A 26,303-nucleotide genomic window follows, 5' to 3' on the forward strand; every position below is an offset into this window, starting at 1 on the left:
TGGTGTTCCCAGTCCTCTGGCTGAGAGCTGAGCAGACGGTGTCTCACATCACCTGCCAAACTCTCCAAGGCTGCTAAAATTGCAATTAACTCCTTGAATTAAAACATTTCCTTTCTTTGCCTCTGGGCCAAGGATAACACATTCCAGCAGAGTTCCATTGTGGGCAGCTTGCAAACTGTTAATTGCAACTACTGCCTTGAGGATTTCTCAGCCCTAATGCATCTCACACGGAGCTCGGCCACCTCCGTGTGGGACACAGATGGGACACTGCTTCTGCTCCTTCGACAGATGACAAGGCTGAGGGAGGTGATTCTGCCCCTCTGCTCCAGGATCTCACCTGCAGTGCTGCCTCCAGCTCTGGGTCCCCAGCACAGGAAGGACATGGACCTGTTGGAGTGAGTCCAGAGGAGGCAGCAAGATGATTAGAGGGATGGAACAGCTCTGCTATGGGGAAAGGCTGAGAAAATAGGGATTGTTCAGCCTGGAGAAGGCTATGGAGTGGTCTAACTGTAGCCTCCCAGTGCCTCAAGGGAGCCAACAAGAAAGGTGAAGAGACTATTTACCAAGGTCTGGAGTGACAGGACAAGGGGGAATGGCTTCAACTGTCGGAGAGTAGATTTACACTGGATATTGGGAATAAATTCTTCCCTGTGAAGGTGATGAGGCACGGGTACAGGCCGCTCAGAGAAGCTGTGGCTGCCCCATCCCTGGAAGTGTTCCAGGTCAGGCTGGTTGGGGCTTGGAGCAACCTGGTCTAGTGGAAGGTGTCCCTGCCCATGGCAGGGGGTCGAGACTAGATGACCTTTACAGTCCCTTCCAACCCACACCACTCTGTGATTCTAAGGTTGTTGCAAGGCCCTTGAGCCACCAACAAACCTACACATCCATTGCAATCAGCAATGCAGCAAGTGGCTATTAAAGCCAACTCACATTTTCTATTTCAATAAATGTTCTTGCCCAGTATTATTTGCAGAACAGAACTTGCACAGAACCAACAGTTGCTGGTTATTGACTTCCCACACTCTTCTTCATGAGCAGGGATGGCCTGACACCCACAAGTTATGAAAGTAGGAATATTTCTATGAGAAAATAGGGATGAAAAAGGTTGTGGGTCACAACTCTCCAGAAGCATGAAGTGTGGAACCAGGAACAGGACTCCAGGTATTCCCAGGTTCCTTAAGGAAGTTGAGTTCATTGAAAGTGGCTCTTAGAAGAGGAAAAACCTTCTCCCTGCTTGTCCCACCAAACCTTTGTTCAGTGCCTTCAGCAGCTGATGGGAAAACCCAGCACAGCCCAGGCACAGCTGCTGTCCCTGGCTGCAGGGGAAGGTGTGCACTCATTCACCTCATCCCAGGACCATTAAATCCATGGATTGATTGCAGAGACTGGCCAGCTTGTGTTACGTTCAAATGGATCCAGCATGACAGTTGGAAATTCAATCTTGTCTCAGCTAATTGGACAGGATCCAGTTCAATTCTGTCAAATGTCTTGATTAATGCTAAAGCAATAAAACCCCTTTTAGGCACTGAGACAGCCTGGCTGAAAGGGAAGAGGAAGAATATGATCCTTGGAAAATATAGATAAGTGAATTCATGGATATGAGTAAGATAAAGGCCATTTTTAATACAGATATTTCCATAATGCTGGCAAGGGCTAGTCACAATCCCTATTTTTCCATGTAAATTGGTCAAGAAGAAAAAGTCCCTCAGAGTACCTAGAGAAGTCAAAGCTTTTACCCTGGAATGGGGAATGACAGCAGAGTTAGAAAAAAAGTTTTCTTCTTTATCTTGAGCTATTTTGAGAGAGAGTAGAAAACTTGGTTATCAAATTCCATAACCAGAAATCCCATGAAGTGAAAAAAAAATGGGTCTGAACTGCAGATGGGAACACTTCTACCTCTGGGAAGAGAAACCAGTGTCCCACATCTGACTCCACACAGGAATTTCATAGCTTAAATCTAATTTGAAAAATGGGAATGGGTGTCTTGTTTTAAACCAGTGGGAAAAAGCTCCACCCTGCTTTTATCCACATTGCATCCCAGAAGTGGCTGGGTTTGGCTGCAGACATTGTACAGGAGCTGATGGGATGGTTCTAGACATGATTTTACTGATCTGGTGAGTTTTTAGGGTTGAAAGAGCAAATCTCCACTGAGTTCCCCTCCCGGCTTTTATGTAGAATGGATTCCAAAAACGATAAGCAAATTATCTTACATTCTATGTAATTACAGAAGCTCCTAATTACACCTCACCATTCCTAGGCAGCCTAGTCAATGCTGTGCTTCCCAGAACGGCAATTCCTGAAGTGAATAGTAAATCAGCTTGTGCTTGCCACTGATTTGAAACTTTAACCTATAAATTAAATTAATAAGAGACAAAGGCTTCTTTTGTGCATTTGCAAGCCTGTAGGATTTTAGAAATAATAGGACTGGAAAGTGATTTATATTCCAAGATTAAAGGTCAGTTTGGCGCACACGACTCCGGAGCAAAACATCACGGCACAGACTTGGTATTAACTCATTCATGCACCACCTTAATCCTCCATTCTTCTTTTTACAGAGCTACAAGGGCTTGCTGTGAGCTCTGAAATAGCTGAAAGACAGAAAAATCTGCATTGGAGAAATATGTGGAATTCTTTCTGATCTGCAGTAGGGAGGGAAATGTATGTGGGAATTGTCTCAGGCCATCAGTCCCTGCTCACTGCAGTGACACTACCTGTGTGCTGCAATTCAAATCAAGTGTATGTTCAACATGGAAAGTGGTAAACCACAGAGAATTGTATGGAAATGGCATAAAATCCATGTCAATTTGAGCTATGCAAATAACTCCCAACTTTTAGCAGCGAAGAGAAGGGCTCTGCTCTTTCTGAGATTCTGTCAGTGGTAAGTCCTTCTCCTGGACTGACTAAGAGTTCTGTAGAAATAAAGCTTCAAACTGAGCTTAAAACCTTCAGTGCATGTAAAAATTGGTCTCACAGAATCAGAGAAGCTGTGGCTGCCTCATCCCTGGAAGTGTTCCAGACCAGGTTGGACAGGGCTTAGAGCGACCTGGGCTAGTGGAAAGTGTCCCTGCCCACTGGGTGGAATGAGATGGTTCTTCAAGGTCTTTTCCAACTCAAACCATTCTATAATCCTATGTTACTTTGAAAGACTGGAAAGCTCTTAAATGTTCTTCTACCATTTCCCCCTCTCATTTCTGTCTTCCAGGTAACACTGAAATTTGTCATCTTTCTTCTCTTTGCAGATTTCTTAAAACACACCATTAACTAGCTCATAAATCCACAATTTAAATAATTATCAGTGCATTGCCTCTGTTATCTTCCAAGCTGACAAACCTCCTGGGTCCTGCAAGTTTCAGGAGCAGTAGATTATTCCCCACAGCCCCTGGTAGGCAGAAGGGTGTGATGGGATCCAACACTCCTGATCACTGGAGAAGCTGGTTAGCAGGATAAGAGCCACATCTAGGGGCAGAGAATGGAGAGCTGATTAAGTGGCTGCAAAGTGGGTTGTAAGGATTAATCTGATTAGGATTGAAAAAGCCCAAATGGGTGGAGGGGGGGAGGAAAAGAGAACATTTGAGGCAAGGGATGAGGGTCCTGGGTGGTCTGTAAACGAGTTTGAAACAGTGGGAGAGTGTAACGAAGAGATGAAATCCAATAGGTGTACAGGAAGCTTTCACCAGGCTTAAAACAAATCCTTAAGAAAAACAGAAAAGAATCCAGGAAGAGGAATTGTATTACTGCCGAAAATGGTATTGGCATATTCCCAATGCATTTCCAGCGTGTGACTGACAGTTCTGCCGCTGATCCCGGCACTGGGGAGGGATAATGTCTTCCTACGCTTCAAAAACCTCACAAGGCTCACAACAGAAAGTTCCCTGGAGGCATTTCCACCAAACCTTTGCTAGTTTATCCTAGTTTGTTTTAATATTGCTGGAAATCAGGGGAAAGCTGGGGGAACGGTCGGAAGCCGTGGGTGCCCCAAGTGGCAGGTGCCACCCACCTGCCTGGCTGATACCAAAGGGAGAATCCCAGAAGTTACTATATTTTCGGTTGTGTAAAGATAGTGACTTTTGGTGAAGAAACACGGAGAGAAATGCAGGTTTGACCTGCATCAAAGAGGGAACTAAAATCCCACAGCAAACCTGGTGCTCCACTGCCTGTGGTAGCCATTGGCTGGGAGGGATCACTCATCCTGTGCTTATCCCATCCCTCCAATTCAGAGAATCATGGAATGGTTTGGGTTGGAAGGGACCCTAAAGACCAACTTGTTGCAATCCCCTGCCATGAGCAGGGACACCTCCCACTAGACCAGGTTGCTCCAAGCCCCATCCAGCCTGGCCTGGAACACTTCCAGGGATGGAGGAGCCACAGCTTCTCTTCTCTGGGTGTGCCAGTGCCTCAGCACCCTCACGGGAAGAACTTCTCAATATGCCATCTAACCCTGTCCCCTGGCAGTTTAAAGCCATTCCCCCCTGTCCTGTCACTGCAGACCCTTGGAAAAATTCCTGCATGAGATTCCTTTCAAAGCTGTTTGGAAAGTTTCTTTCCCAGCACCTGCCTACACCCAGTTTACGGTTTCCTGAGCCCAGGCCAAAGTTGCTGGGGCTGCTTTCTAAGAACTTCTCAATATGCCATCTAACCCTGTCCCCTGGCAGTTTAAAGCCATTCCCCCCTGTCCTGTCACTGCAGACCCTTGGAAAAATTCCTGCATGAGATTCCTTTCAAAGCTGTTTGGAAAGTTTCTTTCCCAGCACCTGCCTACACCCAGTTTACGGTTTCCTGAGCCCAGGCCAAAGTTGCTGGGGCTGCTTTCTGATGCTGATTTGCAGCTCTGCTTCCTATTCTGATAGTTCCAGCACTAGATACTCCTTCCCCTTCTCCTAAATTCCCTGCCAGAAAGGTCCTGATGAAGATGACAGCAAAACTGATGCTGACTCTGAGGTGGTTGGGAACTGACTTCATATTTTTCTGTCATGGTTGTTGCTGAAGTAACACATTTCAGACTCCTGGTCCAACACTGGCTGACAGCAAACTTACACTCTCACAAGTGCCTGACTCTGGAAAGCTGCTTCCCTGCCTGCTCTGCCTGGAATAAAATATCACCCACCATGTCCCTGCATAAATCTGCTTTTGTTCTGCTTAAGATCCAACATAATTCATCCCCTTCATTCTTCCAGAGTACACTTTGAGAGCAGAAGATCTGGATTCCTTCTCACTTTTTAGAAACAGCATAACTGGGCAGAAATGTCAATATTTGTCATTATGTCTCCTAAGACAGCAAATCCACAAGGAGGGTTACACTTCGGAGAATTTACTGCTTCGAGAGTTCAGACCTCATTTTCCAAAGCACTGATCATCTGCAGCAGGACCTCCAAACTGTGGAAAAGCAGGACTCCTTCTGAGAAGTGCTCAGCTGGAAGTTATATCCCTGAATCTCTGCTTGTGCTTCTGCCAGCAAACCTGACCTGTGCAAACCCAGCAATCCTGGTCCTCCCACCCCAAGCCCAAATTCTGCCTTTAAAGCATTTGCTCCTTACTTCTGAAGTGATGTGCCACCTCTAGAACAACTGAGCCCAGCCCAAAATTGGGAATAATAAACCTTTCTAGCAAATTGCACTCAAAGATCCTTTGCATCCAACACAGAGCCCTGGGATTCATCTGAAAACCTGTCTGAGATCAAGTCCTTCTCGCAGCAGCCTGATACAAACTCCAGATACAGCGTAATAAGCTTTTGATGTCCTGCTGACATTTATCTGCCAATATTATTGCTCCATGCACTTACCTTATGATGGATCTTGTTACTTAATTGATCACAGGCAAGGTCAGGCCTTGGCCCTTCTTCCAGCACTCAGACTGACATCATGCAACCCACCAAAACCCAGCAGAAAGCACCTAATCCTCAGTTTCAAATCCCTCCTAATCAGCCCTTCGAGATGTGTGAATGAGGACAAGTGGTTTTGCAATTAGGCCTCTGAAAAGGTCATTTTTCAAAACTTATGACCAAATTGAAAGAAAAGAAAAAAAAGCAGCTGAACACAAGTGTGTTCTTCCTTTTGGTATCAGTCACTTTAACTCAAAGGATAGTTTGCTTTTACACCAGGAGAGGAAAATAAACTGCATTTACAACCCACCATGAGCAGAATATTCTCTCCTTGCTCTCTTTACACAGGACTCACCATAGAAGCTTTGGCTTCTATGTGGTTGTCCCAGGAGAGCAGAGATGGGCTACAACTCATTTTAATGATTGCATTATGGATGCTCCATAAATATTTTATAATGTTATTTTTGTTATTATTAATGTTATTAACAAGAAGATCCCCCAAATGCTTTGCATGGTTACTTCTTTTAATTCTTCTTGTTTTCAGTTTCATTCAGCACTGTTTCCCTCAGATTAATTTGCAACTTGAAAACACACATTTTCAGCACGAAATCTGAGCACCTGCTTTCCTGTTAGGAACATTTTTCCTTCCAGCAATGCAAACTGTTGGAATAAAGCCCATCCTGAGCCATCAGGGCTTATGAAAGCAGCTCATTTTCTGATTTATCAAAATGAATTGCTAGATATTATTTACTTTTTGTGGCATAATAGGTTGGAAAAAAGCTAGATGAAAAGTCTAACGATGTCTAATAGGGGGAAGAGAAGGGAGAAAAGAAATCAAGAGGTAGTTAAAGAGCAGTTTGAGCTTCCTTATCCTCCTTATCAGCACAGCTATCAGTCAGCAAACCCATAATTAGGCACAAAAGACATTGTGCTCCTGAAAGCTGCTCCAGGAGCTGGGAAGCTGCTGTAGCCAGGAGCTGGAGCACTGACTGACAGCCTCCAGTTGAGAAAAACAGTTACACAATAATTAGTGACAATTTGTCCAAATCAGAGGTGACCTCTGTGGCTGTGCAGAGTCTTAGGGACAGAGCAAAGCTTTCCTCAGCAGCACCACCACAGAGATAAAACAGGACTTGGATTAAACCAAGGTTGGTTCAGGAAAGTCCTTCAAACCTGCTTTGTGGCAACTGACCCATCCTGAGCATCTACAGGTAACTCCAGAGCAGGGAAGCAAATCCTGGGTCTTACTCCCAGTGCTCACAGAGATTTTGTTTTGGGAGAGGGGTTTAGTTTTCCTTTCCCTTTAGCCCTCTGCCACACAGAATCACAGAATCCTTTACTCTGGAAAAGTCCAACAATCAGCCCAGCACCATCACCATATTCACCACTAGCTCAATGTCCTCAACTACCACATCCAAACATTTTTGGAACACTTCCAGGGATGATGACTCCACAACCTCCTTGCACAGCCCCTTCCAATGCTTGACCAACCTTTTAGTGAATAAAGTTTCCCTATTATCCAACCTCAACCTCCCCAGGCACAACTTCAGGCCATTTCCTCTCGTCCTGTCCCTTCTTCCCTGGGAGCAGAGCCTGACCCCCAACCTGGCTGCACCTCCTGCCAGGGAGTTGGAGAAAGCAAAAAGGGCCTCCTGAGCCTGCTCTTCTCCAGGCTGAACCTCCCAGCTCCATCAGCTGCTCCTCATCAAACTTCTGCTCCAGCCCCTTCCTCAGCTCTGTTCCCTTCTCTGGACATGTTCCAGCCCCTCAATGTCTTTTGTCTCCTCGGAGCACAGGCCCCTGAGGTCCCACAGGAGGGACCCCCAGGATACGTCCAGCAGTGGTTTCAGTGCAGAGCTGGCAGGGTGGAGGACGCCCGAAGGGCTCCTGCCCCAGCAGCTGCTTCAGCAGCTGTTCCAACCAGTTGGTGACTGAATTTTACAAGATATCTGTCTGTAATTAAAAAGCAACAGCACTTTGGCAGCCATCAGAAAAATGCATCACTGGATTGCATCCCACCAGGAGTAATGCAGCGGAACATGGAGGGACACAATAGATGTGACCATGAAGGACTTCCCCATTCCTAAACCCCTTTGATTACCTTCTGAACTGCTCTGCCAAGACCACCACCAGCACCCAAAGACCACTGGCTCCCTTCGGACTGGGTGTGAGTCAGAAATGCTCATCTCCTCCCTGTGCCCCTCACACTTGCCCTGAGCCAAGACATATGGTCACAAGGTGCTCCACAGGGTCGGGGAGCTGCAGGGCTGGAGGGGAGACTTTAAACCACAGGTCTTGCACAAGAGGATTTTCTTCATTTGGAATATGTTAAGACATTGTGCCTGTGCCAGCCAAGCAGCACTCCCAGAATTAGCAAAGCTGGGGCCAGATTAAGCTTGGCACAGGAGGGAGTGGTAAGAGGCCCCTGGGGAGGAAGGTGGTGCTCCCCAATCTCATGCCTGGCCCACAGACCTGTACCTGCTAACAGGGCTTGGAAAGCCGCTCCAGCCCATGCCTGGACAATGTCCTGCAAGCTGTGCAAGCTCCAGAAATGCCTCTGAGTGGCTCAAAATTTTCCATGGCAAACCTTTTCCCTTGTGGGAGCCAGGCTGTGGGAGGGAGCTGTTGGGGCTGAAGGGGTAAAGGATGACCTCCAGAGCAAGCAGGGACAGGGGAACACTCTCAGCCACATTCTCTGCTCACATAAGCAGGGAACCAAGGCTGCCTGTGTCTTCCCTGAGAGGTGGGATACCCCAAACACCATGGGATCCATGCCATATGCTCTAGTGGAAGCAGAATTCCAGCTCCAGCCTGCAAAGCACTGCATGCAGATTTGTAAAGCCTTGTGTACACAGTAGACAAATGCTTAATCATCCTGATGACAAACAGACTTGAAACCCAGAAACTTCTCTCTGCATCAACTGCATCAGGAACAAGTTCTACTAAGGAAAAACCCTCCTTTTACTGGAATTTCTTGCAGGGCAAAGAGACATCTAACCACAGCAGTGAAAAGATGGCTAACTCAAGAAGGGATAAATAAGGCCCATGGCATGGCAGACCCCAGGACTTCACCTGCCAGATCCACCCAGGCACGTCCATTTCCATAATGCCAACATGGACATGGCTGCATGGGAAGTTCTGGGGCACCACAGGGATCAGGACACCAACCCACAGACACACCAGGGGTGCAAACTCTGCACCTACCTTGGAGCCTCTGGTCATGTTAGCAAAGAAACTAATACAGAAGGAAGTTAAATTCCCTGTTCATGGTGTCTTGCCAAGCTGGGATTACAGTTTGGGACTCCTGGCACCCACAGCCACGACTAATCCGCTGAGTGTTTTCCGCCCACCCCTCATCCCAGCCTCCAGGCAGTTTCCATGTGCCAAGCTGTGTCTGGTGGTGCAGCAAAGTCTTCTCCATCTCCATCAGAGTCTGCCTTTCTCTTCCACACTTACTGGAGCCCATCTACTCCTCAGGGATCAGAGGAGAGTCAGGCTGGTAGGAAAATACCTCTCCTATGTAAACCATGCGTTCTGCCATTTCCCTCTCCAAATTACACAGCGTCACAGCCCGTGAGGCTACGAAACAGAGAGTCTTCAGTAAGAAACACATCTCCAGAAAGGCTGGGATTAAGGCCCTACACATTAGAAAGGAAAGAGGGAGGAAAAACACGCTCCGTTTAATTACCCAAACCATAACAACATTTGACTATTTTATCCCTGATTCCTGACAAAAGTGGAAATGTTATTTTCCACGAGCAGAGCTGCTGGTTCTACTACAAATAAATAGTCCTGGGCGCCCTCACCATGCAGGGATGGAGGCCATGTGTTTTCATTAATTCTCTTGGCAGAGAAGCCCATGTAGATTTTGGACTGCTGCTCAGGACTGGAACAGGAGAGCTGGGGTGGCCAACATACATCACAGCAGACTACATTTGGCCCAGATCCACCCATGAGCTGGTCCAATACCCAGTTTTATCATCCTAATTACGAGCAGATTCCCAGCTCTCTCCTTCATAAAGGTATCTTCACCCTTTTCCCCCTCCCTCTGGCTGGTTGAAATCAGCAGGTGAATCACAGTCCTTTGTTATATTTGTCCTGTTATTGCTGGTAGACAAAGTTCGGCCTCTTTCATTTTCCTTTATTGCAGCTTCTTTTGCGTGGATTAAAATAATTGATATTGATAATGTGGTCTGCCCCCTGCCCCTGTTCCCAATTACTTGCACAGGCTGGGGATCTTGCCTTATGGATAAGACAGGAATGGTCTTAATTAGCTTTCTGGGCTCCAGAATTGATTCTGGTTTTGATTGGAAAGATTTGGGATTATGCAGGCTGATTGTTGTGGGCTGGGGTCAGCAGCAGAGCTGGCCGGGGGGTGCTGGGGGCTGGCTTTGAGCTGCATTTTCTCAGAGTGCTGCCAGGTGCCCAGGAAAAATGGATAATTTACTGCAGCCACCTTCATGTTCAGGATTAAGAACAACAGCACTGAAGGATCTTTCCATCCAAAGTTTTACTCAGAATGAAGTTGGACCACTGGTGTCCTGCAAGAGCTGAGTGAGCAGCAGCCTTTGTCCAAGCTCATCCCTGCACTCAGTGGGTGAAACCCCAGGAAAAGTAAACAAGAGTAACAAACAGAAGGAGCATTAAAGCTGAAAAGGCAGATCCCGCTCTTTGGATCTGCAGAATTCCATTTCATAGAATCATGGAATCGTTAAGGTTGGAAAAGCCTCTAAGATCATCAAGTCCAATCATCAGCCCAGCACCACCACCATGTTCACCACTAACCAAGTCCCCAAGTGCCACATCCACATAGCTGTTGAACACTTCCAGGGATGGTGACTCCACCACTGCCTTGGGCACTCTGTTCCAATGCGTGACAAACCTTGACATAAAGAATTTCTCCTAATATCCAGCCTAAACCTCTCCTGGCACAACTTGAGGCCATTTTCTCTAACCTCCTTCCAGGGAGTTGTAGAAAGCGAGAAGGTCCCTCTGAGCCTTCTTTTCTCCAGGGTGAGCCCCCTCAGCTCCCTCAGCCACTCCTCATCAGACTTGTGCTCCAAAAGGTTAGATGGACATGGATTACAGAGCAGAGGTGTTATCACTTTCAGTGGCCATAGTGTTAATCCAGAGAATTAATAATCAGGACTGTTTCCTTCCCTACATCAGAGCTCCTCACCCACCCATGGAGCATCATTGGACACAGCATTTTCTTTTCTAACATCATTTCTACAAAACACAAATGGAAAAATCTAGGTAAAGACAGAGGGGGAGCTGAGCTCCACTGTAACCAGAGAGAAGCTGAGACTCAGAGCAGAAAACAAACCACAGTTTATAATCAGGATGCAACATAATCACTGAAACAGATGTCAAAAAGATAAAACCATATAATTCTGCATTGCCAACGATTATGCTCTGCATTTTGGAGAGCACTAGGATGCTCTATTTCTGTCTACATATGTCCACATTTTGGGAGTGTAAGCAGGAAGCACTCAGCAAAACACCACAGAAAACTCCTTTCTGTCCCTCCCCTGCAGCATTTTTATAGTGGAAGTTCTCAGTGAGGCTCAGGTTTGCTCCTGAATCCATGACAGGGAGGGAAGGGAAGGAGAGAAATTGGCCCTTTAGGACTGTGGTTGGGGAAAAATAGCATCACCCAGCTGGCATGTGGACATGATCTGCGTTGCCAGAAGGCTATGATAAAGAAAGAAAACATGGAGAGCTGTCTGGCAGAAAAGGAGAAGTTAGAAAAAAATTACTGCATCAGAGTAAATCAGACAAGAGCAATGAGGTTTCATGTGCAGATCACTCACCTCGTAGTGATAATCCATGCAAGTTAATTCTCTCCAGCAGCGATCTCCTCGAATTTTAATCAGCCCCTGGGGGAAAAAAAAAGACAAAAATATACTCTTATATGCTTTATTTTACTTTCTCTTGTACCTCAAGTTGCCAAAAGCTCTGGTTAATCACAGCCTGTAATGGCAGAGGCTGAATGAGGCACATCCGCACCCCAGGCCCAGTCGTTGTCCCTGAGGGAACATAGTGTATGTGACTCATTCCGCTGCCTGTTTAGTGGAAATTTGACATAAAAATATCTGGAATATGCTTGTGCAATATGCCACATCACTTCAAAGGTGCTGGAAGTTGCCTCATCCACACCTGAGCCTTTGCAGAGCAGCCCAGGGCTCCCAGCATTGGTTTCCAGCACCCCTGGAATAGGAAAAACCAGGCTCTGCCACTGTGCCTCTCTAACACAGACTGAAACGTTACCTGCAGCCCTAAACACAGCCATAGCCACGATTTAAAAACCCAAACCCAACTGCTTCCCTCTGGCAAAGCCTCCTGTGCTGCTTATGGAAAAGGAGACTACCACAGAGCAGGATGGGGACCTGCAGCATCCCCAGCCCTGAACTGGACTGAGATGCAATCAAAGTAATTAGAGAAACAAAAGAGGAGCAGGGGAAGGAAGCTGACAGATCCAAACACAGATGGATGCACTAATGACAGCTCTGCTCCACCTCAGGTTAGAGGTTGGCAAGGAAACAAGCAGGTATCAGAGCTTGTGTGCATTGATATTTCAGGGCAACAAGAGGGTGAAATTTCCAAATCAGTGGGTCCATTCCAGGGCCGGCAGTAATATCGGGATTAAATTTCTTTGCCTCAGTGATGAAGAGTAGAAAGGAATCAGTCGTCCACAGCAGGAAAGACACCTGGCCAGGGATGAGCCTGTGAGCAGGAAGCTGTGCAATCAAGCTGTGCCAGCCCCAAGGTATGCAGCTTCGGCTTTGATGTACGGAGAAAGGTCCCTGATTAGGATCACAATATCCCAAATTGAGGAAAGCTTCACTAGTCAAAAGGTTGAACCAGCTCTATCATCTGCATACAATTAGGGGGTATTTGCCTACCTCTGACATTGTCTCTAATTATAATGCTCCTGCCTTCCTTAGGAGGAAAATACAGGGAGTTTCTGGAAGGAGTTTCTGGAAGGAGCCAGTGCTGCTACACCAGGAGCATCCTGAAGCTTCTTTACATTGCAGCAGAGAATGTTGTCAACAGAGACCATGGCTAAAATGTGAGAGCTCAGAAGAGGTCATTCCAGCATTTTGGCACATCCAGGTCTGGTGGCTTCATCTAAATTCACAGAAGCACAGAATGGGTCAGTTTGGAAGCGACCACAGTGGGTCAATGTGGGCCAACCTTCCTGCTCATGCTGAACCAAATCTTCATCTACAGCATTACACAAAGTTTAGCAGGTTTGGGGCTCAAGAAAAATTCCAAATGCCAGTGAAAGGCCCTCCAAAACTGACCTTAAATATCCAGAAATACCCAATTCTGTATGTCTGTCTGTATGAATGATCTCTGAGAGCCCAGGGCTGTTGAGTACAGAAAACAGAGGACAGAGCAGAGTTTGGCAACTCCTGGCTAGTAGAAAAGGGATGCAAAGTGACCTCACACAAGATTTGTGGGATGGGAAAGCAGAGTGGTGTGTAAAACTGGCTGCAGCTTTATCTCCAGGGAGTCATTCAGCAGATCCCATCACTCTCTCCTCCATCACTCTGCAAGGGCTGGAGCAGGAGAGGCAGGGACAGGACAGACTCACTGTCAGCAGCCTCGGCTTCATCTTCCCCTTCTGAATCATCCCCAGCTCTCCCTGCCCTCCAACCTTTTCTAAAATTACAGGATCCATTGATAGCATCTGACAGGATGTGCTGCAGCTGGCAGCCCTGTCAGGGGAAGGACAGACTCTACGGAAGCCTCTGCAAGAATGTTGGAATATTAAAACTGGACAGTTATCTTGATGACCTTCCCTCCTCCCCTGCCCAAGCTGTTAGCAAGCTCCATTATTCAGCAGGGATGATTAAAACAAGTATATGAGGGAAAAGCACCACACTGAAAATCCAAATCTTCCCTGCAATGAGTCACTGAGGCAGTTAATCACGTTTTGTTTACTACAAAGCTTTCAAACAGGAAAGTCACTTAAAGCTCTTAATATCAAAGCTGTTTTTCAGCATAAAGAACTCCCACTCTCATAATTAGGGGGTGTTTCAAGTCATCTTCACCCTGCTGCTGTCTTTAAGTCCACTTCCCCTCCCACACTGGCACGTGAATTTTCCAGTTTTCAAAGGAATTTGGACCAGGAAAGAAGAGCATAATGTGCACAGAAAAATCTATGTGTTCTGTGGCTTCAGCTTTGCTGAGGAAGACCATGAAAGAAGACAAGCCATGGTGGATTGCTCCATAATTTCAACCCCTCACTCCATACAGTGAAGAATCACTGAATCATTTAGGCTGGAAAAGACCTTTAAGATCCCAAAGTCCAACCACCAACTCAGCACCATCATGTTCACCACTACACCATGTCCTCAAGGGCCATCATCCACAAGTTTTTTGAACAATTCCAGCAATGGTGACTCCACCACTGCCCTGACCAGCCTGTGCTTTACTGTGCTTTCCATGAAAATTAAAATATGTTTCCCAATACCCGATCTATACCCACTCTGGTGCATTCTGAGGCTGTTTCCTCTCATCCCGTCCCTTGTTCCCTGGACACGGTCACACCAGGATGGGTTCTGACACACCTTGATGCTTCACACTAGGATGGACTCAGTTTTTCCATAATTATCTGGCTTCTGCTGACAATTTTGGAAGTCAGTTCCTGTTCTCTTGAAGATGCAAACTTAGTCTGAGACATGGTCTCTGGGTCCAAGTTGAGAACAGGAGGACAGAGGAAGGGAGGAACTGGGGATTCCCAGATCTCCTGGAGTCTCACATTCCTGGGTTCCTCTCAGTCTGCTAACAATTCCCAACCCATTTCCATGATTTCTGTGTGTATATTGAACTGGCCTGGACTCCACAGCTGCAGCAGATTATGTTGCCATACCATGGATCAAAGCACAGGAAAACTCCCCATCCCCTGCTCACAGACAGGCACAGACTGGAGCATCTCTGATAGATCCCAACTCTCCTCTCCGTGGATAAGGAGGATGTCCAAGGGACCAGAAGGAACAGGATCCAGAAGGCATATGCATGGGACAACCCCATGAGACTTCAGCAGATCTGGAAGACCCTCCTCTCTTTTGGACATCAGCTACCAACACCTTGCAAGGAGTATTTTTGGGGGAAATATTAAGCAGAGTTCAAGAGGTGAAAGATAAGGACAAATTAAATGGAAAACAAGGAAAGGAAAGAAATTATTTTATATTATTCCTGCTTGGCATAAGGCTCCTAATATTGTCATGTGGCAATGTAACCATTTGGGGAACACAGGAAAGATGTGCTGTAACGAACTCAGTAAACCAACTTGTTTCCTGTTTTCTAAATTCTAAAATTACTTAAAAAGTTGGTTTTTTTCTTAAGTTTTAAAAAAAATTAGGAATTTTCTTCCTAGATCTGAGCTAGCAAAGCAGTAGCAGAACACTTGAACTCTGTGTTCATTTTGATGTAAGAATTGGAGACTAATGGGCAAGATATTGGGATTTTAGAAAACATTTTTGCATTTTCCCCTTTTTGTGATCAGCTCTAAGAGACCAAACTAAAAAGTGTGTATTGGTGGTGGGGGAAAGGAAAATGGCTTTGAAGTTTATTTTCTCTTCCCAATGACAAAGGCAAATGCATGACTCCATATTTCCAATCCCAGGAGAAAAACAAGCACCCCAAACCACCAGCTCTGTTTGCACCTTGGGAGTGGCTGAAGGGACTTTGAGCATATCAGAAGGGAAAAGGATTCAGCAACACAAATTCAGTGTCAGCTAAAGGGAAGGAAACAGGTGGCCAAGTGAACCGGCAATTGCCCTTTCACCCCTGTGGCCTTGCTCTGAATCCAGTTCCAGCCAGAATTATTCAATCCATCCTGATGGGATGGATGGTGGCTCCAAAGGCATCAGGGGTTGATCATTTAGGCTGAGCTCGTGGCAGCCAGAACATGCACAGTGAGCAAGCCTGGCCTGGGGAAGGGCAAAGTGGAGATCTTCGTCATATTAATTTGGAGCTGAGCATGGCTCCAGGCCCTTCCGCGTGCTCGGAAATCTCCTGGTGCTGCTGTTCCATGAGGACTAGTGAATGTTCACCCTGGATTGAATTAGCCTCCAGGATGAAATATGGGCTCAATACCTCCTGCCCTACCAGATTTGCTCCCTTCAGGGCATGGCCCAGCAGCATGTGGGAGGATGGAGATGCAGCAGTTGCTTGGACTTGGAAAGCATCAACCTCCAGGCTCCCCAAATGAAGGTGCATTAAATCCACCAGCATTTTCCACAGGGAAAGGAAAATTACAGTTAGGATTTTTTCTTTACAGTTATTTTAATGGTGTTCAATGAAATTCCTGGGTTTAATCACTCTGCTGGCCTCACTCAGCCCCTACACTCTCTCCATCCACCAGCACTGCTCTGCATCCATGTGTTCAGGGTCACGTATGAAGAGCATTTTCCAAACTCTTGATACACTTTTGTCACTGTACTTTTATTTTAGATAAGAGAGAGCTATTATATTGACAGATAAGACACCAACTACATGGACAAGACACTATTTTGATTCCACCACCATCACTACCTTTGATACCTCACTACAGTGCTCAAGGAAAGGTGATCACAGAGTCACTTCAGCAACCAGCCAAAAAAAAAAAAATCTATTTCCCAGCAAATCCTTAGCAAAAATCCATCCTCCTTCCTGCCTGCTGGAGGGTTTGACCCAGCCCCCAAGCCTTCAAACCAGTCTGGATTATAAAACTCAGCCTGATTCAAACTACCTATTTATGACTAATAAATTCTCTTTTCCATGCAGTAGACTGTTGAATCTATTTGCTAACTGGTGGCCAAGGGACTTTGGGGATGGAAATCAAAATCACTCCTTCAGTCCTACTGAATCAATTCCAGTCTTGCTTGACTGAATCACCTCACATGCCCCTTCTCTTTCCCAGGCATTGAGAGAGTATCCAACAAAAGGGATTTCAGGGGAAATTAAGCTGTAGAGAGGAAGTTTACGAAGAGCTTTGTTTTCCACCTTTCATGAGTTTAAGTTGTGGCAGAAATCCCAAACCTGAGGCCATGGCACATGGTGGCACAGGGAATGTAACACGGGACAGGGAGGCAGAACCAGAGGGCTGTGAGCTGTGCCACTGCCTCCAAAGACACTGTGTTTGGTTTTAGAGCACTGAAATCTGACTTTGCCCTGTGGCACCATGAGATTCACCTTCCCAAATCACAGACAGGATGAATGTGTGAAGAGGATGAGTCCTTGCTCTCCTACTGCACTTCGTCAGCAAGAGCAGCACACCTGGACACTGTCTCTTGTCTTATATCATCCCTGGTTCCTGATCTTAGGATTAGTCTGAATGCCAAGTTGGGAAGAGTGCCTGGTCCCTGCTACCAATGGCAGAGGATCCCTAAGAACCTGCTTGCAAGGGGATCCCCAGGACTTGCCCAGACCTTGTGCACCTGCAGAAGGCTCAGAGCATGGGAGCTGTGTGGGTCCATCCCAGAGCCCTTCCACATCCCAGACACCATGGAGAATGAGAATGACTGAAACCAGTCCCAGGGGTCTAACCTCCAACCTCCCAGTCCTCCCACTAAGCTCCCACCTCATCCCTGCCCACACAGACTGGCACTGCCCAGTCTCTGCTCTCTAGACCTCTCTCTCTTCTTCCTGTGTTTGCTCAAATTACTTTCCAATTAGCTGATTCCCTTCTAATTAAGCCTGCCTACAAACAAAATCCACAGCATTCTCTTGCTCTTTTTCCTCCACCATCTCCCTCACTTCCACCCTGACCCTCCTCCCCAAAAAACCACCCCCAGGCACAAGCACCAGTTGGAGATGCACCATCAAAAAACTCCATAAGGATTCTACCCTCCAAATACAGAGGGGAAACATCCCAAAAGTAGATAAGCTGCTCTCTTATTTTCCTGATGCCAGCAAAGATGATTCATGGACCTAGGGGAGATCCATCATGGATGTAGGGATGACCCATGATGGATGCAAGGGATGATCCATGAGGGACCCAGGGGTGATCCATCATGGACCTAGGGGATATCGATCATGGACCCAAGGGTGATCCATGAGGGATTCAGGGGTGATCCATCCCCTATGGCTGTGGGTGCAGCTCTACCCCTCAACGCACACAGCTCCGGCTCCAACGCTAGGCAAAGGGAGGGAAGTGCTCAACTCCCACACGCTAAATCCTGCTTTTTCATCTTCCCTGGATCTCTCTGCCCAACTGTACCCTTTCAGGTTGCTGCACTCTGGTGCTTCAAACTGCAAAAAAGCCTAAATAATTAAAATGTCATTCAAGCTCGAAGCCAATATGAGTCACTGTTCCAAAAAATATCTTCAGAATTCTTGCAGGAGTGGGGGATAATTATATTCCTCCCTATCTATTGATTTTTCTCTACAATGCAGATGTCAGATTTTCCACGGGTTTTTTACTTTTTTTTTTTCCCTGGAGTGAGTGTCAAGGAGGAACAAAGCACTCTTTGAGACTTTTTCAGCCCAAAATTAATTCTGAAAAAAAAAAAAATGGTACAGACAGGCCAATAGCACGGGAAGCTGAGCAAAAGCCTAGTGACTCAAGCTATGTCTGCAAAACTCCTATTGATCCCAGCTCCGGAGGGAAGGGTGGAGAAGGGGCACTGGAGTTATAAATTTAGAGTCAATTTAAAGACCTTTCTCTGTCTTTGCTCTACAAAAGATGGGTGAACACCCCCAAAAATATCAATGATAGGCAATGCTGAATTGTAGATTTTAATTTTTCTCATCATATAAATAAGAAACATTTCCCAAGAAAATCCCACAGGGCCTTTGCTATCCATAGAAAAAGTGGTTTCAGCATCTCTTTGAAAGCCAAACATTCACCAGTGTATTCTCAAATAACCCAGTTGCAATTTAGACCTAAATTCATGAAAGAGGAATGAACTTTACAAGGTTAAAATTTACTGTTTAAGGACCATAGGGCAGGGCTGGAAGGAGCTCCCAGAGCCTGGCACCTGCAACACCCAAATCCAAGGGATCTGACAGCTTTGAACCATAACAGAAATCCTAAAGCACTTGGAGTTTTCCTGCTGTTGTGCCCCAGTTTTCCCACCCTGCTCACTGCCCTTTCTCCTGCATTTGAAAGGATAAATGTGGAAAACTTGCTGGAATTTCTTTCAGCCTCACTTAGAAATATCAAGCCCAAATTCTGTAATCACCAGGGGAAGGATATCTGAGGGGTGGCAGTGGCACAACCCTTTTACCGGGGGTCTCAAAGCTCCAGGACAATGGTTTATGTTCTTTTTTATTTATATCCCTCCTAAGGGGCACAATATTTAATTCCCAAGACCAGCAAGGACTGGAGCATCTTGAAAATCCAATACGTTTTCTATGGTCCATTAATGCCTCAAGGTTCATGTTGTGGCTGTGGTAATTGTTTGCATGCTTTCAATTTTGATTATTTATTAATTTTTATTTTACTATTTTATTTGAGTCATAATTTGTTCATCATCAATTTTAACTGATGAGCCTAAATCTTTAAGTGCTCTGGCAGAGGGTTTGCCATGAACCACACTGGTGGCAGAGGCTGGATTTAGGCCACACCTATCTAGACCCTCCACATCTCCAACTCTGCAGGATGGTTCAAGCCCTGAGGTGCAGGAAGGATGAGCTGGATCCCATGTCCTGCACAAGCTGTTTCATTCCTCTCTTTGGGAAATGCCACACAGGGAACACATGACACAGGTATTAGGCTTCTTGGAAACTTTTTCTACAAGTCTGACAGCAGCAAACTGAAGGATTTAACAAGAGCCATAACTGATGTCCACAACAATCACATTAAATGAACAGTTGGTAATTCAAATATCTGCTCTTATTCCATGAAAAGAGAGAAATAACAGAATGCTCCATCCCTGGAAGTGTTCCAAGGCCAGGTTAGACGGGCTTGGAGCAACCTGGTCTAGTGGAAGGTGTCCCTGCCCATGTCAGAGGACTGGATGGTCTTGAAGGTCCCTTCCAACCCAAACCATTCCATGATTTCATGATTCCTTAGCCAGAGAATGATAAGTTTATGCTCCTAAGATGACACTGCTGATCAAGTAACATTGTTCTGCACTTTGCACAACACTTCAAAGCCCACAGTCAACCCTGTTCAGGTCCAAGGTGATGGCACTTCCCCATCATCTGGACAACATTAGTTCTGGTCCAACATCAGGAGATTATAAGAGCAGGTCCCAGATTCTCTGGAACAGCCCACCTTGAACACATCCCAACCTGGGCAGTGTTCAAGGCCAGGTTGGATGGGGCTTGGAGCAACCTGAGCTAGAGGAAGGTGTTCTTGCCCATGGTAGGTGGTGGAATGTGATGAATTTCAAGGTCCTTCCAACCTAAACCAGTCTGGGATTCTGTGTTGATTCAGGTGAACAAACCCTACCTGTCTGGTTCTCTCCTGCACAGACAGGCTCTGAGACAGCCCTAGGACAGGTCCCACCTGCAGAAGATCAGGTGAACATCCAGACTGTGCTGCACCAGGCATGGGTTGGTCCAGCACAAAAGCCAAACCTGAGCCACCACAAACACAACCACAAAGCACTGTGACTCAATGCACTGAAACCTCTTTCCTGACAGAGAAGTCACTGGTGTTGATTTTTGTTTGCTTTTATTTGCTGCTGTTTCCTCCCTAGCTCCCAAAAAGACCCTTTGAGAAGCCACCAGGACTGCACCAGCATCTGAGAGACTTTGAAGGCAGTGCTGCAAGGAGTGGGTGAAAGGGATCTTGCAAAGTCCTTGGCATTAGCGGCTCCTGCTTTTTACAGTCACCGAAGGAACAACAAGTCTTCCTGCCAAGGGCTATTACTAGACAAATGGAGAGAGATCAGAGGCACAAAGGAGGTTGCTAAGGAGTCAAGTGTGGGATCCCTGCAGAGAGGAGGAGGGCTGCAGCTGGGACGGCAAAGGTCAGAACATTGCAGACATCATTTTCCCAAAATTCCCATGAAGCCCCGGCGCGGGAGTCGGAGCCTGGCCCCGCCGCGCTCGCCGATGAATAATGAGAAAGCCATAAAAGAAAGGTCCCTTTCTTCCCTCCTACCCACGCTAATGTAATAAAACAAATTAGAATAATTATTCTCAATTGCAGAGCCATAATGCCCAGGCTCAGGGCACACTTGTCACCGCCATGACAACTACATCCGTTTGATTCGGATTCTTCTTCTTTCGTATTTTGAGATGGCCTAAATTCCTGCTTTTATTTCATTTCATCTAATGCAATTTTACCCCAGGCATCCAGATTCTGTTTGCTTCAAAGTCTTCCTTATTTTTGCCAGAGAGTTCATCTCCCTGATTAGCTAATCACATCCCCACCCTTTCCAGTAACCTCTCAAATGCCACCCACGTTATGACACTTTTAACAGGATCCAAGCGAAAACAAACCGAGAAACATGAAGAGTTTAACATGACCCACAAGGTTCTAAAAGGATTTGCTGCACTTGGTTAGAAGAGACATTTTTTTAATAGGAAAGAAAATTATAAAGCATTTTAAAATATATTAAATATCAAGTGATATATATAAATAGCCTGGAAATAATTGATCCTTTCTCTGTGAAAACATCTCTGGGAAAGATGAACAACACTTACTAGGAAACAATTATGACAATTTAGTGGAAGAATTTATTGCTAATTATTATAAATCTTTTGCACTATTTTCCCCCAAGACCATTACTTTCAATGATCTTTTTTCCTCCTGTAAAAGAGGAAAGTATCTTCTGTGTAGACTTGAAACTGAGGATTTAAATTATTTTATAAGCCTCTGCCTGCCAAAAAATGCTCCAAGCTCCTCTGTTCTGCAGCAGCTTCCGAGGATATACTTGAACAGCTCAGAGAGACTGAGCTTGGATTTGGGAAGGGGATGTCAGCCTGGAGTTACAGTCAGAAAGCAAAACCCGAGAAGTGGGGAAAAAAATTAAAGAGAAATTTTGTTTACAAGAAGCAAACCAAGGGGAGGGACAACCAAGTCACCAATCCCAACTGGAAAAGATGCACTTGGATTTCCCTAAATTCCCCCTGTGCTCCTCAGGACATACCCTGCATGAGAAGGAGTGGAGGGAATGACTCCTGGGAATGGCTCTCCAAGGGGGAGAAGAAAACCCTTTCCCTGAGGGATCTCATCCCAGCTCCTGGGATGTCACCAGCCTGGCAAGGCAGGAGCAGTCCCTCAACAGTTTAAAGGTGTGAAGACATCGAGGATACTGCAAACAGAGCAGATTAGCATCTACAAAGACATTCATATTATAAATATTATATTATTGCACAACACATTAAAGGATCTAATTCTTCAGGCAAACCTGAGGCTCAGGCTCATGGCCCCAGCCGGGACCAGAGCCTGCAGGGCACAGACCCATCTGGCCACAGACCCCAGAGTCCTCCCTGTCCCAACACCTGCAGCAGCCAGTGATAGATTGGCAGCTTTAAATCTGAATTTCCTTGCTTTGGGCACTTTTAAATTAAAGTGGTAATGTGCTTTAAATCCTGTTTCCCTGCTTTTTCACTCCACTCTTCAATCCTTTCCTCCAGAAACTAATCAAGATGTCTCAGACTCACTTATACTCTCTGCTCCAGCCACCTTCCCTGGTAACTTATTCCATATGTCTGTGATCCTTTGCAAGACACAGCTCCACCTTAATTCCTTATTTACTTCCAGTTCCCAACGTGCTGTTACACCCCCAGCACTCAAACCTCCCTCACCTCCTCCGTGCATCCCCAGGAGTGATAATTATTCTCTGTTGCCCAGAGAAGCTGTGTCTGCCCCACCCCTGGCAGTGTTCAAAGCCAGGTTGGATGGGGCTTGGAGCAACCTGGTCTAATGGAAGGTGTCTCTGCCCATGACAGGGGGTGGAACTGAGTGAGCTTTAAGGTCCTTTCCAACACAAACCATTCAGGGATCCTATTATTCTACAGAACATCACATCATCAAACACTGCCAACCCCTCACCCACTGAGGCTGTCTGCAGGGGCTGAGGATGAACCCTGTCTAGGGCTCTTCCCAAACTCCAGTTAAATCATGTTTCCACACTCTTTTCCCTTTCCAGGTGTTTTTTCAGTTACCAAGTTTTATCAGTGTTGCCACAGTTACACACAGGTGTTGACAAAACCCAAATTCTCACATTTCTGAGCTGGGTATGTTCCTCACACACTCCACTAATGAAGAAACAGAAACTGTATTTTACAGTTTCATAGGCAATCACTAATGACTTTCAGGATCCAAAGAGCTATAACACAGTTTCATCAGGTCGGTGTTAGCAAGTTGTCAGCTCACAGCTACGCCCCAGCCTGCCCCAACACAAGTGGGCAGGTATTTGGGCACATTGGTCTCACCTGCAGCAGGTAATGACACAGAATATATGAACTCAATGAAGTTGTCATCTACTTTCAAAAACAACAATGGGACTAATGTTTGCTGAATGGGGTTTTAGCCACAGATTCTATTTGCTGATGAGCAATGCCTATCATTAAACACCCCAAAGCAATCCAAAAACTAAGCAGAAATTCTTCCACCTGAGAGGTAAAGCAACACAGGCAGCACAGGATCACAGCCCTGGTGGTCACATCAGATGCTCCCCCAGCAGCCCCAGACAGAGCAGGAAGCTCAGCCAGCACAAATGTGACTTGGCTTTGGAAATGCACTAGATGCAAAGGAGATGCTGCTCCAGTGAGCCATGGAAGCACAGATACTCCTCCAAACAGTCCCTTTACTAGGGATCAAGTGATTATAAACTCTGCAGTTTGACTAAATGACTGCCAGGAGTCCCTCAGGACCCCCAAGGCTGCAGCAAGGGGCTCAAAGAGGCTGACCCAGAGTGGGGAGCTGGGCCAGCAGCACACAGCCAGCCCCACCATCCCCAAACCCAATCACAGATTCAAGGCTGGAAGAGACCTTCAAGATCATTTAGCTCAACCATCAATCCAGCACCACCATAATCACCTATAAAGCACATTCCCAAATGCCACATCCAGCTGTCTCTTGAACACTTCCAGTTGACAGTGACTCCAACGCCTCCCTAAGCTACTTACTCCAATGTCTGACCATTCTTCCAGTGTAAAGTTTTTTCTACTACCTAATCTGGACCTCCCCTGGTGCAACTTGAGGCTGTTTCCTCTCATCCTTTCACCTGAGACATGGCAGAAGTCTGAGCACAACCTTTGCCTCCCCACCTCATGATTCTGCTGGGAACACACACCAACACTTCACATCTTACAAGCTTCAAGAAACCCAAGTGACAGAGAGTTACAAGCAAAATGACGAAGACATCAAGTCACCGAGTGCTTCTGAGGCAAATCAGTCCCACAAATGTCTGTTTGCATCACTTATTTCCTAACAAGCTGCTCACTCACACAAAGAGCTGCTATTCTGTTGCCTCTGCATGTTCCTAGGAAGCATCCGTCTTTACATCCTGAGCTGCTAATGGATTAGTAGGAACATCAAACATATAGATTGAATCACATAATTATGCCTTTTAAAAAGTCAGCAATATTTGAGCTCAGCCCAGCACTTGCTGCCAATCAAACCCAGCAGCAGTACCTGCCTGCACTCCTCGGCTCCCACCACACACACACAGGATTATTTGATTCCTCAAGTGTTGTATCATGCCTAAGGAAGCTCAGCCAGCCCCAGGGAAGGCATGCACAATAAAGCAAGATCTGGACATGATTTTTTGGCGGAGGATTAGCCATGAAACAGCAAAACTCCCATATCACAGAATCACAGAATGGCCTGGGTTGGAAGGAACCTAAATGATGATCTAGTTCCCACCCCCGGCCGTGATCAGAGACACCTCCCACAGGACCAGGTTGCTCAGAGCTCCATCCAACCTGGCCCTCCACTTCCAGGGATAAGGCATCCATTACACATCCTGACACCAATCCAGAGAAGGTACTCACATGCTTCAGCAGCAAACACCTGGCTAAGAAGGAGAGGAGGAAAGAGGAGCAGCTGGGAATGCAACATCCACTCTTGAGCAGGAGAGGGACTTACAGGAGGACACAAATGCCAGTAGCAAAGCAGGGGAGAACCACAGGAGCAGACAATGTGTGAGGTTGGAAGGGACCCAGTGGAAGGCACAGTGCATCCATGAGCTTTACATGCTGCCCATTTTCCACCAGCTCTGGAGGCTTCTATGTGGAAAAAACCAGAAAGACTTGTCCAATGTTTAACCACAAGGTTGCAAACAAGCCTGTGGGGTTATAGGATATGGGAAGCTTTTGAGATGATGGTTAATGTGCTCTGGTGAGATCAATAGCAAGAATCATGCCAATTCAGGTTAGGAAAAAACATCCTTTAGGTCCAACCTCCCTCCTTTACAGTCAGGTTTGGTTTGTGTCCAGCAGCTTATTGAGCTTGATCTTCTGTTCCTTCCCAGGCTGATGCAAGAGAGGGACTGGCACATCACAGGCTTGGAACTGGATGATCTTTAAGGCCCCTTCCATCCCAAACCATTCCGGGACTCTACGATTCACTTTGGCAGGATCTCGCAGGGCTTCAATGCAAAGTCTCTAGTTGCTAGAGCTCCCATGGAAAAAGATCCCAAATATGATACACTGAATGGAGAAAAAAAAGGGGGCTAACAAGTGAAATCAGTTTCATGTAGTGCTCATGATACAGGAACTGACTGTAGGAAACAGGAGAGTGATGGGACAAGAACATGAAGTCTTCACCGGGAGCTATCGCACTGCAGATGAGAGACCACCTTGCCCACCTAAAGTGGATCTCAAACGTGGCACTGCTCGCCTAACACCCAGGACAATGTGCTAAAAATCCAGCTGGCTCAAAGGAATGCTATTTGCTTGGAGGATGTTCCAAGGAAAGCATTACCCCACCAGCTAGAAGAGTCCTCAGAGAACCACGTGGGAAAGCCAAAATTTCTTTCTGCACAAAATACAACCATTGCCAATCCCACCCTTGGGAAAAACTGCCTTCAGCACACATTTGTGCACATGCTTCAGCTCCTGCCCAGATTAGGAGGAAACCAAAGATGCCCTGGGAGCAGATGCACCTGCACTCCAGGAGGATCCTTCAGTTTCACGCGTTAAACTCATTCCCTGCTGCCTGCAAGTGCCTTTACTCTATCCAGAAGGAAACCTACATGTGTTTGGGCCCCCAAACACTAAAGATACCATCAATCACCCATTTCCACTTGCTTGTGTAGATCCCCATTTAACGACTTTTCCATGTTTTCTTCTCTCATGCCTGTTACTGATATACCAGTAGCCCAGACAGACAGAGATGTGAGGGGCAGTAGCTCTCCCAAAAATAACAGGAGAGTTATTACTCTCCAGATAAAACCAAGAAGCAGCACAGAGGTAGCAGTAACAAAGATGTCTGGAGAGTATGATTTTCCTTTATATCCAAGCTGTCCCATAATTCAGAATATATATTACACATGAGCAGGAGCAAAGCTCAGACTCCCAATGTAGAAGGAAAGCAGGATGCAAACTTGGTGATGAATTTTTAAGGAAATCAGTAGTGTTTCCC

General features: G+C 46.2%; 1 protein-coding gene across 1 annotated transcript in view; it reads right to left on the reverse strand.

Annotated features, from left to right (window-relative positions):
• LMF1 (lipase maturation factor 1) overlaps positions 1-26,303 on the reverse strand; it is a gene marked incomplete at its 5' end in the record, with an annotated part of 124,268 nt that overhangs the window by 96,812 nt on the left and 1,153 nt on the right. Inside the window, one exon of the mRNA XM_009075225.1 lies at positions 11,632-11,697. Within this exon, the coding sequence (XP_009073473.1) occupies positions 11,632-11,697 (66 nt within the window). The remainder of the gene's footprint in view (positions 1-11,631; positions 11,698-26,303) is intronic.

The sequence above is a fragment of the Acanthisitta chloris genome, unplaced genomic scaffold (assembly GCF_000695815.1).
Source record: "Acanthisitta chloris isolate BGI_N310 unplaced genomic scaffold, ASM69581v1 scaffold500, whole genome shotgun sequence".
NCBI classification, from domain to species: Eukaryota; Metazoa; Chordata; class Aves; order Passeriformes; family Acanthisittidae; genus Acanthisitta; species Acanthisitta chloris.